Source organism: Excalfactoria chinensis, chromosome 5 (assembly GCF_039878825.1).
Source record: "Excalfactoria chinensis isolate bCotChi1 chromosome 5, bCotChi1.hap2, whole genome shotgun sequence".
NCBI classification, from domain to species: Eukaryota; Metazoa; Chordata; class Aves; order Galliformes; family Phasianidae; genus Excalfactoria; species Excalfactoria chinensis.
The window spans coordinates 44,434,336-44,451,718 of NC_092829.1; the positions used below are offsets into that span (position 1 = coordinate 44,434,336).

At 44.3% G+C, this 17,383-nt stretch overlaps 1 protein-coding gene across 2 annotated transcripts; it reads left to right on the forward strand.

Annotated features, from left to right (window-relative positions):
• Positions 1 to 1,516: 1,516 nt before the first annotated feature.
• On the forward strand, positions 1,517 to 12,845 carry LMO2 (LIM domain only 2). Of its 2 annotated transcripts, XM_072337710.1 has the most exons (5): positions 1,517 to 1,929; positions 2,010 to 2,187; positions 5,114 to 5,329; positions 7,853 to 8,021; positions 12,285 to 12,845. In XM_072337710.1, exons 1-5 carry the CDS (start codon positions 1,923 to 1,925, stop codon positions 12,381 to 12,383), a joined length of 669 nt encoding a protein of 222 aa, XP_072193811.1. In that variant the 5' UTR covers positions 1,517 to 1,922; the 3' UTR covers positions 12,384 to 12,845. The 2 variants fall into 2 exon arrangements, with proteins under 2 accessions (XP_072193811.1, XP_072193812.1); XM_072337711.1 differs by lacking the exon at positions 12,285 to 12,845 and having other exon boundaries at positions 1,522 to 1,929; positions 7,853 to 8,885.
• Positions 12,846 to 17,383: the final 4,538 nt, after the last annotated feature.

The window sequence follows — 17,383 nt, forward strand, 5'->3', positions numbered from 1 at the left end:
GACAGCCAAGGCCAGCCCAGAAACCTGGAGAGAAGGTTCTTGAGAAATTACATTCAGGAAAACCCAAGAGCAGTTTAACTTTGTACTTCCCATCAGGACAGGACTCTGCCTCCTGATGCACAGGGCTAAGCACTGCCTGGTGCCTTTGCTGTGCAAGTTTATTCAAGGTACTGTAACTTTAATCCCTATTGCTCTTTGTTTAAGCAGATTGAGTTCAAGCACTGTCCCACTAAGCATGGTGGAGCAGCACTATTTGTGGTTATGCATCAGGAGACTGATGTATTTGCTCCTATTAGCTCTCCCCATACTGTTTTGCCTCCCTCCCCCCCAAACATGTTTGAAGGTTTGAACGTGGTTGTTTTTGGCACACCTTTAAAGCCAATATAAGAAACGAAATGTTTATCATTCTGTCCATGAGACCTGGCAAAGGAGTTGCACTATGACAGGAATATTTGGTTGTGAGAACAGCTGCCATACTGTAACAGCTTAAAATACATTGGAGATAACTCTTTTAAAGAATAAGAAAGATGTATTCTAATGATCAGTGTTGGCTCTAAAGCATTGCAAGAACTCAGTTCAAAGCCCTTGAAATGAATAACAGCCCTTCTGCTGACGTTACTAATCTCTGGATCGGGCTCATTAATGTATTTCAGATATTATAACCCTGGTGCCAAAAAGATGAAAAAATTAAAATGTACTCATAAAAATAGACATCAAATGTATTTCTGTTCTGGGAATTAATATAGAAGCTAAATGCTTCTGCTAGTGCTTTACTGCTGATCTTTTCTTACTGTTTCTGAAGGAATTAGTGGGGTGAGTGGCTCATTTCAGCCAGGGCTCTGCCTCCAGCAGCCACCCAGATCTCATGCCACTCAGACTGGGAAAATGCTATAACCACTGTAATAGTTTTCACTCTAGCCCTGTAAATCAGCTCTTTCCGGGACGTGCTGTGCTGATGGAGAGGAGGGGGAGGAAGGATGGGAGTGGAAATAGAGACATTCGGGCAAGAGTTTCCCATCTTGAGCTTCCGTGTGATTCATTATGGATCAATACTGTACTCTCGAGCTTTTATAGCTCATTAACACCAAGCAGCATCAAGATATAAATTTGTTATAGTGCTTACCGAGAACTCGGGGGCATCTGGAAGCAGACACCAGTGACTCAGGGACACAACGGGATACAAGGGAAGCAGTTTAGTTGACCGATTTGCGCTCTAGGTAGAAAACAGCGCTCGAGTTCTGACCCAGCGCCTGAACTCCAGGTGCCGTACGAAACGTGCGTGGCGTGGGCATGTGCGTGTGTAGGGGCAGGAGAGGACGAGGAGAGGGAGCGTGACCCTCTGTGATTCCTCGTAGGACGGGGCTGCCGGCCGCTTGTAGCCGGCCGGGGTTTCCCTCAGCCCTTTGGATGCTTTCGGGTCGAGCACTTCCCCGGGAGCCCCGCGCAGCGATGCGGTTCTGCTCCGTGACGTCGCGATGTGAAAACGCAGCGTCAGCTCGCAGCCCCGGCTGCGGGGAGCCCGAGCTCTGTCTCTTTAAGAAGCCGAGCGAGTCGTGATGCCGCTGTTTGTGTTGCTAAACCCCCAGGAGTCCAGTTAAGAAACGGGCAGCTGTCTCTTTAAGCGTGATTTCCTTCTATTGTATTTGAATCGTGATCAGGAAAAAGGAAATGAAACCGGAGAGCCGGGGCCGCGCCGCGCAGCACTAATAGCGATGCCGAGCTCCCCGGCCGCAGCACCCGCCCGGCTTCGCGGGGCGAGCTGAGAGCCGCGGCCGGGCAGGCGCCGGAGAGCGGCGGGCAGCGACCGGGCGGGCAGCGGCGGGCAGACAGCGGTGGCCGCGGTAGTCGCCTCCCGCACGCCCGCAGAGCCGCAGCCGAGGGGGCGGCCCCGCCGCACGGAGCGCAGGAGGAGCGCGGCGAGGATGGGAGGTTAGAGCCCGCGGGCAGCCCCGCCGCCGGAGCCCGGCAGCCGCCCCAGCCCGCGTTTGTGTCTCTCTTTGGTGTTGCAGGAGGAAATCCTGTGAATGTCATTGGGGGGCGGAGGGGGAGCGCGGCTGGTGACAAGGCGTCGAGAGCAGACGGCCTTTGCGGGGGCAGCGGGGGCAGATCGCACCACAGGCACGCTACAAAGGAGCCATCCCTGCCAATGTCATCGGCCATCGAGAGGAAGAGCCTCGATCCTTCCGAGTAAGTGGTGCCTTTTCTTTCTACCTCCCCACCCCTCCGTTCCTCGCGGTGCCACCGACGGCAGCCTGCCGGCCCCGCGCGCCCTCGGCTGCCACGGGGACCCCTCTCCGGCGGGGGTCTCCGGGGCCGGAGCGCGGGTGCTGGACAGCCCCATTGGGAGGCGGCTGCGGGCGCAGCTCCGGGCCGGGCGCCTCCAGCCGCCCCTGGGTTGCGGGACTCGCTGCGGGGCTCTCGCCTAAGCTGAAAGCGATGATCGTTCCGGGGTCCCCGGACCTGCCCCGCGCTCTTAGCCGATTGTAGCGAAAGGTCGGAGCTGTTATCTGTGGGTGCCCGACTTCCACATTTGCAAAGCGCCTCGCGTTGTGCAACTTTCAAGGTCTTTGCTGGGGGAGGTGTTGCACAAATGGCGTGCAGGGGGACCCCACGGTGCAGGTGGTGAGAATTCCCTTGCCCGTTTTTCATGTTCGTGGAAGGAGCCGAACCGCAGGTCCCGTCCCGCAGTCGGTTCTGTGCAGCCTTCCCGGACATGCAGGCACCGTCCTTGCGGGGGGTGATGGCAGCTCGGGGTGAAACAGCGCTGCGTGCCTTCGTAGCTGCAGTTACACCCCTTTGGAATCGTGATAAGAGCGAATGAAAGAAAATCTCCTTTTTCAGATAGCACTTAAAACATTGCTCTTAGTTAAGTTTGGTCGTCCGCAGTTTGTTTCCTGCGAGATATTCAAATGCCGTCTCTTGTAGCTGCAAGTGAGCACAGGGGAACCATCCCCACTGTGGGTTAAATCAATTCCTGCTGTGTTGTGTTTGATGTTTTGTGTGCTACGTTTTTTCTTCTATCATCTTTGAGAAATCAGCATCTGAACTCCTGGGTGTCAGTGTCCCGTTTTGCAATGCAGTGCTTTAGTAGAATTTATTTGCTTTCCTGCCTGGTGTCCTATTGACTTCTCTGGCATGCAAATATGTGGACATCAAAAAAGTGATGGAGAAGAAAGAAATTCTGTTCCTCAGAAACATGTGTGGGGCTGCTACAGAGCTGCCTTGTGATTCCCAGAACCTGTGAGACTAAAATATTTTGGGGCTGCAATCTCAGGTTTTGCATGATGGCCAATAAGGGACACTAAGGTGCATTCCCTTACAGCTGCACTCTCTGTTGGGTGGCACGCAGAGCCCAGTCTCTAGGAAAGGAACTCTGGGGCTCAACAGAGAAAGCTTGGAAGAAGCAGGGCCTGCTCCTGTCACAGCCCACACTGCTTGGAGTTTCAGTGGGAGTTCACAGAGCCTGGGCAGCACTGCTGGGGCCCAGCAGCTTGAGCACTGAGAAAGCAGTGGGCTGAGCGTGTTGTCTCATCACATCCCAGGGCTCAGCTCATGAGAGCTACATGATCAGTTTCATAGCACAGAAGTTGTTGACCAGTGGTCATTTCTCCACGCTGATCTAAGTCATTTTTCCCTAGAAAACTGCTGACCCGCTGAATACACTGTATGGGGCTTCTTGTGGCAGCAGTTATAGGATTTCTCCTGTTGCCTGCTGGAATCCCAGAGTAGCCCAGTTCTGCCCTTGGCATGTCTCTGTGCCACCAATGGCAGAGATATGGCACTGGTGGACTGAGAACCCCATACAGTCTGGGGTTCTGCTCTGCCTCCTGTTGAGCACTTTGGTCGTGGTCCAGTAAAGCAGATAAACCTAAATGTGCAAACCTGTAATTTCCTTTCCACTAGCAGAGGGCTGAAATGATACAGGTGCTAAAAGAGTAATCCCAAAGTCTTCTTACCAGCTTCCCTGGGGTCTGGATGAGGGTCTGGGTCACTGCAGAACTGAGCTCACATGCCTTCCTTTTAGGCTTTGAAAATCATATAAAATCCAGGCTTCATTCAAAGCAGCAGCAAAGCATAAACCAGCTGGGCAGCAGCTACATCTGTTGTAGTTATTTATTTAATGCTGCTCAGTGAAATAACATCCTCAGAATTAGTCTTCAAATTTACATTCCCCAGAGGAAATCTGGCTACATGTAGAATCCCTCAGGTACCTTTTCTAGTCCCAGTCCTCTGTGAGACAGAATAGCCTTTGCTCCCAAGCAGCACAACAGTCAAAGCTCAAAGCATCAAGTCTACATGATGGGCTTATGTGCTTTGGGGTGCATGCATAACTGCTTTATGGGGCTCTTCAGTAAGTTAGAGGTAGATCCAGATGTCGTCTGAGTTCATACAGGCATTCATAGGTAAATCTTAAAAATACTGGGGAAAAAGAAAGGGGGTTATTTTGAATGGAAACTGAAGCCTGGCTATGTGTTGTGTCAAAACAGGATTACTGGAAAACAGGATACAGTCAGAACTTGTAGGACTGTGGTTGCTGGTCAACCTATATGGACTTGACCAGTGTTTCCATAGAGAATCCAGGCACCTTTTTGAAATAAGTGCCTGAAAAAGTGCAGTCTTCAATCACATGAAAATTGTGTTGTTTGAAATGTTTGTATTTTTAAGAACTGCGTGGATTGAGCCCCATGATAAGCAATTTGTGTTTGTCCAGCAGAAAAAAGAAAGATGTATCTACACTGGCACCATTGCTCTACGAACATTGTAGGTATACTTACAGTAATAAATATTCCTGGGTGATAAAGAGATCTTCATGTTTATGTGTTATCCTTTGAAGAAGAATATAAAAACAAGTTAGGAGAATTTGGCTCCTTTTATTAGCTCCTTATAGTTTAAGTTATCCCAATCTCTTTAAAGCCCAAGAAGAGTGACATCCTGCTCACTCCCACTCATGTTAGAAGGGGATAAATCATTCTCTCCACTGGGAGAAAAAAATGAGGGTGTGCTCTGTGTGCTCACCCAACCCACCTGCCATTGTGTTTAGTTTTGGTTTTCCTCCTTCTCACTGGCATGGTGGCAGTGTGTTTCCCTTCTCCAATGCCCCTTTTGTTCGCAGGGAGCCAGTGGATGAGGTGCTGCAGATCCCCCCGTCACTGCTGACATGCGGGGGCTGCCAGCAGAACATCGGGGACCGCTATTTCCTGAAGGCCATCGACCAGTACTGGCACGAGGACTGCCTCAGCTGTGACCTGTGTGGATGCCGGCTGGGAGAGGTGGGGCGGCGGCTATATTACAAGCTGGGCAGGAAGCTCTGCCGGAGGGACTATCTCAGGTATGCAGCCTCCCAGCCCACTTCTCATAGAATCATAGAATCGTGTAAGTTGGAAGGGACTTTAAATGTCTTCTGGTCCAACTGCCCTGCAATGAACAGGGACACCTACCCTAGATCAGGTGCTCACAGCCCCGTCCAGCCTGATCTTGGGTGTCTCCAGGGATGGGGCAACCACCGTCTCTCTGGGCAACTTATTTCACTCACCTCCCCTTCTTTCTACCATTTCAGCTTTGTCTATCAATTTAAGGTACAGCTAGTGAACAAAGAATCATGCATAATTCATTTCGGCTAATCTTAGATGTAGAGTTTAAGAATAATGGAGTTTGCTCAGCGCTGCTGCTCCCCAGATATCTGGATGCTGACTGAGCCGTGTCAGTGTGGGGTACTGCCAAGCAGAAATTGGGAAGCAGTGATGAATTTCAGGACCACCCTGCCCAAGCTGACTGCAAGCCAGCTCCCAAGAATGGCTTTAAGCAGTTCTGTGCCACTCCAGGCATTGCTGTGGAGCTGAAAGTTATATAAAAACAGGTGTTGAGATTGGCTACTGATGAAAGATCATTTCGTTCTCTCATTTAAGAACACGGTATCCAAGGTAACTGAATTTAATTCATTTTCTGATGTGGTAATGTCAGCCCCTTGAGAGACGCTTGATTTCACCAAGCAGTGGGACTTGTTTGGTTCTGAAATGACAGCCTTTTGTACATTGATTGATCCATGTCTTTTTCTGCATCACTGGTAACTTACCGGAGGCACTTCAAGCAGAAAGACAGCATGTGCTGGATGTGTAGTGTGGAGCTGCAGCCAGTACTAGGAAGTTTGATCCCATTAAGTTGGACCAGTGGAGTTCTCAGCAACATCTGCCTATCTGATTTGCCCTATTTTTTTAGTAAAAAGGATTAAACTGGGAATAGTATATTTCACAAAACATCCTTAATAAAGGTTCTCAGTTAAAAGAGAAGTGTTTTGATCTTAGCTGTGCTGGCTGTATCCCATTTGTCCCATTGGATCCCCAGTGTTGCAGGATGTTTGTGGAACAGACTAAAGAAATTGCGTATGTTTTCAGCTACCTTACTGAAGTCTACAAAAATAAAAGCAACATCTCAAAGGAGCTCCTAGTGACTGTGCTCCAGAACTTACTGATGGGAATTTCTCTTGGCAGAAATGGGACCACTTGTAAACTCTCAGCAGACATCGTGTTCCAGCAATGAACCAGTGTTAGCTACACTTCCCAGATACTTCTTGTCTTAAAAGGGAAGCAACAGAAAATATGTCAGTACAGTAATGTGTTTTCTTGCCATGAGATGGAATGTTTTTGTTTATTTAATAATATAGCATGATATCTTCCATCATTAATGAGACATCTTGGAACGTTTGTGTAACCTTATTACTTTAGTTGGGCAGAAGTAGACACTGACATCTCCTGGTAGACTAAAGAAATAATGTCTTCTACCCTTAAAGAGCTCTCTGTAGTAGGCATTCCATTTCCAGTTCAGGATAAATGAAGCAGGCACGGAAGTGAAGTGTAGGGGGTGGACAAAATCTTTCTGTAATTAGTATGGATACATAGAATTCAAAGTCAATGGGTGTATTCTTTACACAAGTAATAGGATTTCTCCCTCCTTCTAAGAATATATGTGATAATCTTAGTGGTCTTCTCCAACTTAAATGGTTCTATGACTTTATATATATATATACATACTCTATATATGTCCCTTATTTATTAATGATATGACTTACAAACTCTGTAACCAACAGACTGTGTGAAATGCTGCTGTTCATTTTGCCCTCACACATAGCTGGGTATGTTGCTCTGCTTCAGCTGAGAATTCTGGCACATGCTGTGTGGGGGACACATACATGGTGCCTTTGCTAGGGGCTCCCTCTAATAGAAAATATCATAATTATCTCAGCAGGAAATCTCAATCTGCTTTTGAAAAGTACAGTCCAGAACGTAGAATTTTCTGTGACGGCAGAGTACCTGTAAGGTCTTAGTGTGTATCCTGAAACCCAGCAGGAGTGATTCCATGAATACAGAAATATGTGAGTCTGAAAGAATGTCAAATGTGGAAGCAATGAATGCAGACAGTAGAATATTAAATGGTAGCAATGTCATAATGTGGCAACTTTTTCCTGTGAACAACAATAGCAACAGCTGAAGATAGGGGTACTGAAAGGTAATTTCTGTTGCTGGTATAAGAGGAAGTATTAGCATCACACAACTTTATGCTATGATCTGGTGAACCCTTAATCTGCTTGAAGCTGCTCAATATTTCAGGATAACGTCATTGATCACAGAAGCCAATTACCTTAGAAATAAATGAAGACCTTGGACTGTCTACCTCAGTTTTTGGCATTTCAAAGATTTGAGTTCTGCTCAGCAGCTTTCCGTGTGACCTCTATGTACCTTCACAATAGTATGACTAATGAGGCAATGCACTGATGCTGTGTTCCTGTTATGACTATTTTTTTCCCCAACTTTCTAGCAAAAGAACTCTAATTGCTTCTTTGCTGTTGTTGTTTTAGGCTCTTTGGCCAAGATGGCCTCTGTGCCTCGTGTGACAAACGGATCCGGGCTTATGAGATGACCATGCGGGTGAAGGACAAAGTATATCACCTTGAATGCTTCAAATGTGCGGCCTGCCAGAAACACTTCTGTGTTGGGGACAGATACCTCCTCATCAACTCAGACATAGTATGTGAACAGGACATCTATGAGTGGACTAAGATAAATGGAATGATATAGCAAAGAGATGGCTCATGATCTATAAAAGACATCTCACGGGCAATGCAGACACGTAGCTGCAGTGAGGAGATACCACCTGAGCTATGTGCTTTGTCTAAAACGGGGGGGAAATACCACAGAGTAGGCCCTTTTCAGGCAGTGCTACGTAGAATCTAAGCTACATATAAATGAAGAAGGGAGACTGAAGCAATAGTAGATAGACTGACTTCTGGCGTATCAACAATAACTGACATCAACCAGATAGGCAAGAGCTGGGGAGCAAACACAATGTGATAATGAATGCTCGTAACTGGAAAAACAGTAATGACTTGTGTAAAGAGATGTTATGACTTTGTCACCTGCAGACTAGGATTGTGCAATTGATTTTTCTTTTCAACTTGTTTTAGTTACTCAGTTTAGACAACTGCTCCTAATGTAGACATGAAGAGGAATACTGGGAAAAAAAAGGGCCAGTCTCTTATGTGGTCATTTGATAAGGCCTTATGTTTTGGGTTAGGAGAGAAAGGGGGAAGAGGGTAGGGGTTATTTTTGCATGGATTCTTTTTTCCTGTGAGAATGAAGAGTGCATCCTCTAGTCCCAAACTGTTCTTCAAAGAAGTCCTGCTGAATAGTTGTTTTCAGGCACTGCTGTTTCAAGATGAGATGTTCCATAGATCATTTCTATACAAATATAAATCTAAAGAGTTGTTCAACTATTTTATTAACTTAGATTATATCGATAAAATATTTGTTGTGTGTAGTCAGACTCTGCAGCTTTAATAAAAATGACAGAAGATGTGAGTGTTATTATTTCTTTCTTGGAAATCAGACCAGATATTTTGTTTGCATCATTTATTTTATTTTCTGTAGCGGGATTTCTGCACTTGGACTACAGCTGATTGCTGGATTCACTTGAGGTTGTGTTTCAAAGCAGCAACAGGCGAACACCTGTCAGCCTCAAGAAGCTTTATGGAGCTCTTCGTATTAAGGAGCTATGCGGTAATATTGTGTGACATGGACCCTTCAGTGCTAATAAGGATGTTTTGAGGTTGGCTGATGCCATGAAATACATTTGGGTGATACTTTGTAACGTAAGAATAAGCTGCCTGATCTCAGAGGAGATCATGTAGGATTAGGGTCCTGATTTTGCTCCAGATCAGTGAAACCAGTATAATATAAACTGAACCAATCAAAATTCCCTAATGTTTAGAAAGATTTCTGTCTAAAGCCCTAAAAGCTCTGAGCTTCGCATTCCGTCCCCAGTGCTTAATGCCAGCTTGGACCTATTCTCCATGAGTTTGCCTGCTCTCTTTCTGGTTCTTAAAGTTTTGGCCTCCTTAAAGTCCAGAAGCTGCCTATTTGTCAGTTTCATTCTATGCTATATATTTTTCAAAAGCTGTTATTCAGTGACTTAGTTGGGTGTCAAACATACTGGAATAGAGGATGAATGTCATTTCTTGTCGCTATTTTTTGTGCTATGCTTGTCTTTATAGACTTATATCACAACCTCTCCAACTTGTATCATTTTGGGATGAATAGTCTAAGTTCTTTCTTACATGAAAGCTGTTTCACACTTCTGATCCTCTTCATATGTCTACATGTTTTCTGATTCCACTCTATCCTTTTGAGGGCTGTTTATTCTGTTCAAACATATTAAAAATTGAGCTTATAGCACAGTGGAAGAAGTCAGTCAACTCAGAAGGCAGCTGGTATGTCCTTTCCTCCCATTGGTAGCAACCCATAAGCAGTAGCACCTCTACCACTTGGCTAACTATTTGTCCCATTCATTTCAGTCAGATTGTCACCTAAGGGATCTCTCATTTTTCTAGTAGTGCTAGTTAGTGACAACACTTTGCATCCTTATAGCTATTTTGTATCCTTATAGCTATTTTTTCCCTTGCTTTTGTTGTCACAGGGGGAACTGGGGACAAAAAGCTTTAATTCCTACCACCACTGAAGTTGAAAACTATACAGGAGCTGTGATCTCACGCTTGAAATGAGAAAGGGCTGTTTGAGTCCTCTGATTTAGTTCTTCTCAAGTGATATGCTGACCTCTGGAGGCCATCGACAGCTGTTATAATTACAGCTCTCAGCTTAGCATACATCCCTGCCAGCACAGGCAAGAAAGCTATGTACCCAGAACAAGGAAAATCCAGCTATCACCTTCATCATCCCCAGTGGCTTATTGCAAAAACTCTGTCACAGTATTCCTGTTGGTTTGCACCACCTACTGAACATAGTAATGATACTAAGGTAAGGTGCAGGTGCACAGTCATTCCTTGGGTTTGTGCATGGGAGCACACAGTGAGCACTGTGTTGCCAGGCAAGTTCATAAAAACAGCTTCATTGCAGATGCCTTTAAAGCTTTTCAGGTCACCATGCCCTGTTTAATGTCTCTCTCAGGGACCTCTTCTTTCATGCTTCTTCTTTCCCTGAAAAAGTAAACCTTGACAGCAGCAGGACAGTACAAGAAGGGAAAGGGGTGCTTACAGCTTCATTAACATCCGTAAGTACATGGCAAGAAGAAAAAAGGTACAGATGACAGCAGCCAGCTCTCCCTGCAGCCTCATGCTAATACCAAACCGAGACAGATAGATATCAAAGGGAATGTATTACACCAGGGAGGATGAAGTTGACCCCAGCACGTGGTGCATACTTCAGAAGCTGGGCAGCATTCTGTCAGTGGTCCTGATGCTGCCAGGGATTTTGGCAAAACAGGCAGTGATTTTGACTTTTCAGCATTGCTACAAAGAGGTTTTGAGCCTTGTTCTGACCTCGTGCTGCACAGTAGTAGAAGTGATGCCAGAATAACTGAAATGGCAGAATTACATTGGTGTAAAGATGGAATTGATGTGATCAGGAGCAACTGAGATCATTACAGAGCAGACTTCAGGCATTTATTCCCTAAACTCTTTGCAATGTAGTCTTTAACCTTTCTCAGACTTTCTGCACAGCTAATTTCCACAGTTCCACCTTGTAGACTGAAAATAGTGTAAGGGGCCTCATTACCATCCAAGTGGAGATGAGGTAATAATGTCAATAGTTCAGAGAGGCTTTGCGCTAATGAAAGCAAGGTCTGTGTTTTGTTCCCACCTTGGAAAGTGCTTCCTGTGTGACTTTTGGCAGTTTAGTGAAATATTCTGCTTCTCCGTTGGTCACTTATGAAATGGAGATATCATCATCACTTACTCTTAAAACTATTTCCAGACATCCCAATACGCTCATTATTTTGTGTAAGGTACCACTTACATGAGAAAAACCCAAATGAATATATTTGGAATGGAATGATACTGAAGGGTGGGTGTTCTTATTTTATTATTATTTTATCTAATCTGTGTAAGACTTAAGCAAAACTGGAACACAAAAACTTGTGCCAAGAGAAGAGCCCCCACTTGAGCAGTAGTATAACTCTGCCCCTGTCTGTATAATTATGTCAATCTGTAGATGGACGTTTCCTAGCCAGATAAACCCGTAGATATCACAGAGCGTGACATATGCATGCCAACAAAGGGAAGAGGTTAAAAAACAGTGTAAAAATCTACCACGTATAAGAATGCAAGTATAAATACAGCAAAATGCTATAGTCATTCCTAGTATTTCTTCTCTTGTCAGATTGCCATGTGATGTTACATTCATCACACTGTTGTGAGTTACCATTTTTTTTCAAGCCAGCTGCATATCTCATCTTGCTCATAAGTCATATGTAACTCCTGTTATTTGAGTCCAGGTGGAGGGAGAAGAGGTTTCTCTTGGAATTGGCTTAACCAGCACTTCCCCTCCTTCCTCACAAGTGTATTCCTTTCAGCAAGGAGTCTCTTCTGGAATAAAAAGAAAATAAAATATTCAGAAAACAATGACCAAAAATAAATAGATAAATAAATAAATAAATAAAAGCAAAAATTAGTTAAAGTCAAAGAAAGAAAAAAGCACGGTAATATGAATATGACTTCATTAGCTGATATTCCATTACAGTGTCTTTTATGTGTTTTCAACACCGTCAGTATTTTAAAAGGCATGTCATCCCTCAAGATTTCCCTTCTTTGTCCCCATTATTCAATGTCATGGTAGGAAAATGAGAGCATTACCATCAATATTACTTTTTTAATTCCATGTCCTTGAATAAGGGCAATAAGAACCCTGCATAATAGAGTTTTCAGCAGGGAGAGTAAATGGGAATCGGTTGTTAATTCGATACAGGATACAGAAGCTGACTCTCCCCTCTCTGTTCTCAAGGTAATACTGTGCCTCCAATTGTCATTATACCCAAGAATCAAATTATTGGAATTCTGGACACATCAGCACAGAACCGAAGACTCCCTGCCAATTTCGTAGCCTGCTTGGAAGAGAACATCATAGAGCATCACTCATTTATACGACTGCCAGCCTGAGATTGTAAATTCAGAAAACAAGAAGGCCTCAGGTGCTGCACTTTAACACATCTTTCTGCTCCTGAATCACCCCCCTCCTCACTACCCCCATGTACAAGGTAACATTTTATCTCTGAAAGGCAAAGCTTTCAACCATCTGCTGGGATGAGCACAGCCTCTGCATGGCCTGAATGTGAATTGAAAATGAGACTATTAAGTCTATTAATTGATAACAGCGACTTCTGACTTTGAAGGAGATTCATGACACTTGGAAAAATAATCTATGAAGATTTTTGTTGCTCTAAAAAGACAGTGCAGCATCAGCTTATTTCTCTTGCAGCAGGTTCATCTCTTTTATTGCACTGCAGGCAGTGGAAATTTTAATGGACACTGGGAAAAAATGATCTATTCCTCAGACCCACAACAGAAAAGAAACCATAAAAAGGCATAGAACAGAGAGATGCAGATATGATATCAGAAAACATTTAAAGAATTGTAATTAAATTAAGATTCACAAGTCTATCCATGAGACAAAGATTAAACTGGCAGAAAGTTGAACCGTGTTTGAAGCAACTTGTTCCCTCCCTTGTCCCCTGCTGGGGGTTGTTTTGTTCCAGTTTAATGAAATGGCATATTTCTGAATGGTTCTTAACATACCAGTAGATCTCTGCCCATTAGTTAATCAATGTATTATGTAGGAGTGAATGATGTTCTGCTCGATGCCTTTCAAGTGCCTTGCAAGCAGCAATTCATTGTTTCTTCCCTTTTTAAGATACAAACCCCACTCCATAGGTGGGAAAACTGTAGCTCAAGATTGACATGACCTGCTTCAAATTGCAGTAACTCAGCCAGACTTACACACCACCAGAACTTAGGTCTCCTGACCTAAGCAGGTACCGTTTTGCAAGCGCTGTGTAAGCAGGTATCGGTATGGCATGGCCTGACCCATCCAGCAGTATGGGTGCAGCCCCCCCTCACATCCTCAAATACAGCCTGAGCACCCAAGGGTAGCTTCAAATAGCATTTTATGGATACATTCTGCAAACTGCCTGGAAGTGATTGGTACAATGATGACGCATATTTCTCCCCTCTGTTTTCAATGGTTGGATGCATACAGCTCAGCTGTATGTGTTGCAGGATCAGGATTAAACAGCCTGTGGGGACATTTGGTCATTGGTGGTAAAAACTCATGAACTTCTGCTAAAATAAGTGGACCTGATAATGTCTATGGCTTATTCTCTGCATACCAACCATTTCACTGCTTGCAGCAATGCTGGGGTAATACTCAAAATCTCTTTAAGCCCCATACTCTATATTCTTCACAAACAGTACAGGGATGATCAAAAAGCTGTTCTTGCTTGCATTACTTCCCCATTACAAATTTGGTTTGCCAGTATGTAATTATTTTTGGTGGAAAACATACGATGCGTGAAAATCCCACTTAAGGTTTTCAGGGAAGATATATTTCTTTTCTAATGCCAGGCTGAATATGCTATTTGCCAAGTGCTTCATGACCATCTCTGCTGTCACTCTGAGGTATTTTGGTTATACATGTATGCTGGTGTAAGTCAGTGAAGCCTGAGACTGAGGGTAGATAGAGTACATGAAGTTTTATTTCTGTGGATATGCTTGAATAAGTGGGCAAAGGGGGATGCTGCTCCAGTATGACTGGAGTAATAACAACCAACCTACAGTGCTGACAGAGGAATAACCTCTTAGGGCCGGGACCCTGGGTGATGGGCAGCTGAGCCCCTACCTGCAGGCTCCAGCAGTCTGAGTGCCTAAGATCCTGACTCTGCACTGCTATTGTGGCATGGTCATCTCTGCAAAAAAAAACACTTGTCTTACATCTCTTGTCAGACAACATTAACAGTGTATTTCACAACACCTGTAAGTCACTTTTGAGGTACAGGCTGTTTACTTATTTGAATTTATTTTCAAGAGGCGATCTGAATAAAACTTCACTGGGACATGTCCTCTTCCATCTGACAATATCTTTCAGCATCTTGACAGATACATTAAAAAACCCATAGATGTCATGTTGCTAGCTTAATAAAATGTATAAGACCTGGAATTATACACCTGAGGATGTCTTGCAACACTGGGAATTTCTAGGTCCACTTGTAAGACAATACACTGTCACAATATGGTTACATTTCTCTTACAGGGGATGTGAGCACTGAATTCCCCAGGAATTCTTGGAGCTGGACCAGCAGTGAGTTTGACCCAATGTGCATGAGAAGCGTGTTGTTCAGCTGATAAGGGAACCGAGAACATGCATCAGCAAACACAGTTTGTTTATCCCATAATAACTGGTTTTGAGTAGTACAGCAAAAAGTGGCTGGGTCTGCACGAGGCAGATAAGAGCTCCTACCAAAAGGACGAGCAAAGGGCACGTGAGGCTTCCTGGAAACTTCAAAACAGAAGCCTTCAGTGGGAATGGATGACTAAGGGAATTGCAAAGGGTTTCTGGAGTCTTTTATCTTTGCACTACCTCTTCAAATCCGGCTCAACACTTCAGTAATTTATTGTTGCTATCATCTGATGAATGTTCACTGGGCTCAGCCTTTCTCCTGCCACACAGGCGTTCAGAGCCAAAAACCCCACTGCTGGAACCACAGCTAGTGGCCGTCTCGTTAAGAATCTCAGCTAACAACCCAAAGAAAGAACACGTGGAGCTGAAAAGTGAGCCGCTATCTGGTTCACACAGATGGCTTTTTTCAGGTGTGAAAGAATCAGTAGTAGCAGAATTTTCGAAGGGGCCCATGTTTGTTCTCCATTTTCCTCAAGCAAGAAAGGCTTTCAGGGCTTCTAGGCAAATGCAAAAGCTGCATCAGAATGACTGGATTCCCAACACTTCCCACAAGATCATGGAATATTTCTCCAATGCTTGTTTTCATTGGGGTCCTTCACACATGCCCTAGGATGAATTGTACACAGTGAAATGCTGTACACGTGAAATAATGTAAACTCCCAAAACATTATTAAGGCCTTTTGGACCAAATTTGAAATTAGCTGTCTTGGGAGCATGCACGTATGATCTCCTGTGGGCTCCTCAGGGCTGTTCTCTGTTAGTATTACTCCAGCATGGACAAATGCACACGTGCAAAACAAAAGAGTGGGTATCAGCATTGCTGGGCTCTGATGGAGGCCCCTGCTGACTGCCCACTGTGCAGTCTATATTGCTCATGTAATTTAATGTGTCAGGTTTTAGAGGCAAGGATTGTGTCTTTCTATGCTATTTATGCTCTGTAAAGCATGCAAGACTTTTACAAAAATTACATGGATGAATGTTTACATTTTCAGTCCTATCTCACACATGATTGATGTCCAAGTACATTGTGTGAAAGGAAAACCACCTCTGAACTAAGAAACCACAGGGAAAAAAAAAACACAACAACTTGGTTATGTCAGTTTGTGTTAACATGGAGCCCTTCCTCTGCAGAAAAAGAAGCAAAATAAATAAATATATGTATATATAAAGCAAAGACTATTAAAAATATGCTCTAATTGGAATTCATACCTTTCCAAACATAAATGCCTGAGTGCCATTTCAGAGTCGGAGACTTTTGATTTATTTATTTGTTTTTGCTAATGAAGAAGACAAGCGTGGAATCACTCAAACCTGTCCAGCACAAGTTAGGGAAGAAGCAGAGATGCCCTGATGACAGTCTTGGGCAGCCACTGTAGACATGAGCCTCCATGTAGGGTCACCCAGTAATTCCAAATCTACGGACCACAGTTGTATTAGCACAGAACACCTTCCCTAGCTCATCTCTGCCCCAGGATCTGCCAGGCTCAGAGACATGAGGGTAGGAGGGTCTAATCCATCCAGAACACTTCTGCACTAAGGGACCTGCCTGGATTACTGTGCTTTTCACACCTCATCTGGTCCAGAAGCAGAAAGCTGAGTGTAAGCTTCAACTGCTCCTTGCATTTCACTGTAACCACAAGGTAAAGTCCATCGGTTCAACCCTTGGGGATACCAGAGCTGGCCTGTGGGCTGCCTTTGACTCCAGCTGACCTTGGAGCTGCCATGGCTAATCTCCTGTTGTGTGAGAGATTCAAGAAGGGTGTCACTGTTTGTGCATATGTGGCTGTAACAAGAAGGGGATTTAAAAAAAACAAACCAAACAGTTGTTTCATTCTGTCAGAAGAAAGCCTGAAGCTGTATGCTGACAGAAATCCCATTTGTTACTAAAATGTCCAACAAGCTCATTCATATGTAATATTTAGTTTATTCACGTACACGTTTCACTGAAGTTCTGGCTCTGATCCCTAGAGCTACCATTCTGACATCTTTCAAATCTCATCTGAGATTGACTCCTGTGAAGTCTGGAAAAGTGATTTGCTTATCAGCTCCTATGTAAATCCCTCACCTTTCAAAGGACAACTGATCTATCTTTATGTCCCTTTGACTCACTGAAGTCTCTGCACGATGATACAGCTGTCATTTATAATTTCCTTTCCCTTACTCCTTACATGCTGTTTGTTACAGACACTCTTGGGTCGTGGCTAATTTTAGATTATCAAACTTCTAAACGAAGTTCATTGCCTTGTTTTCACTCTATGCCCTGAACTTATTCTCTCTTTTGCACATGAAAAAGCAAAAATAATATCAGTGTAATAACAGTACACGTTTCTTTGGGCCCTTTTATTCTCAGTGGTAGCTGTAAGAGGCATTGTAGTAAATGAACATGGTTTCAGTGACCTAATTGCACTGAATGAACTCAGATTGCAAAGCCCTGTTTTGGCATGCTCGGGGGTCATAGCTCCATAAGTCAGGTCATAAACAACACGGAGGTTGGGTAATGCCTTACACCCACCTACATCCTGTGGTTTCTTATCGTCTTCTGGCATTTCTCTCATTTGGATACAGAGGTAAGAAGCAAAGCTTATCGAACTTGTCCAATCATACAGAAGTTCAGGTCAGGGTACTGTAAATGTTAAATGAAGATTTATGTT

Coding starts and splice junctions, on each gene's coding strand:
- LMO2 (XM_072337710.1), top strand. Junction 2,188..5,113: donor AAGAGCCTCGATCCTTCCGA/GTAAGTGGTGCC, acceptor TTTTGTTCGCAG/GGAGCCAGTGGATGAGGTGC. Junction 5,330..7,852: donor TGCCGGAGGGACTATCTCAG/GTATGCAGCCTC, acceptor TTGTTGTTTTAG/GCTCTTTGGCCAAGATGGCC.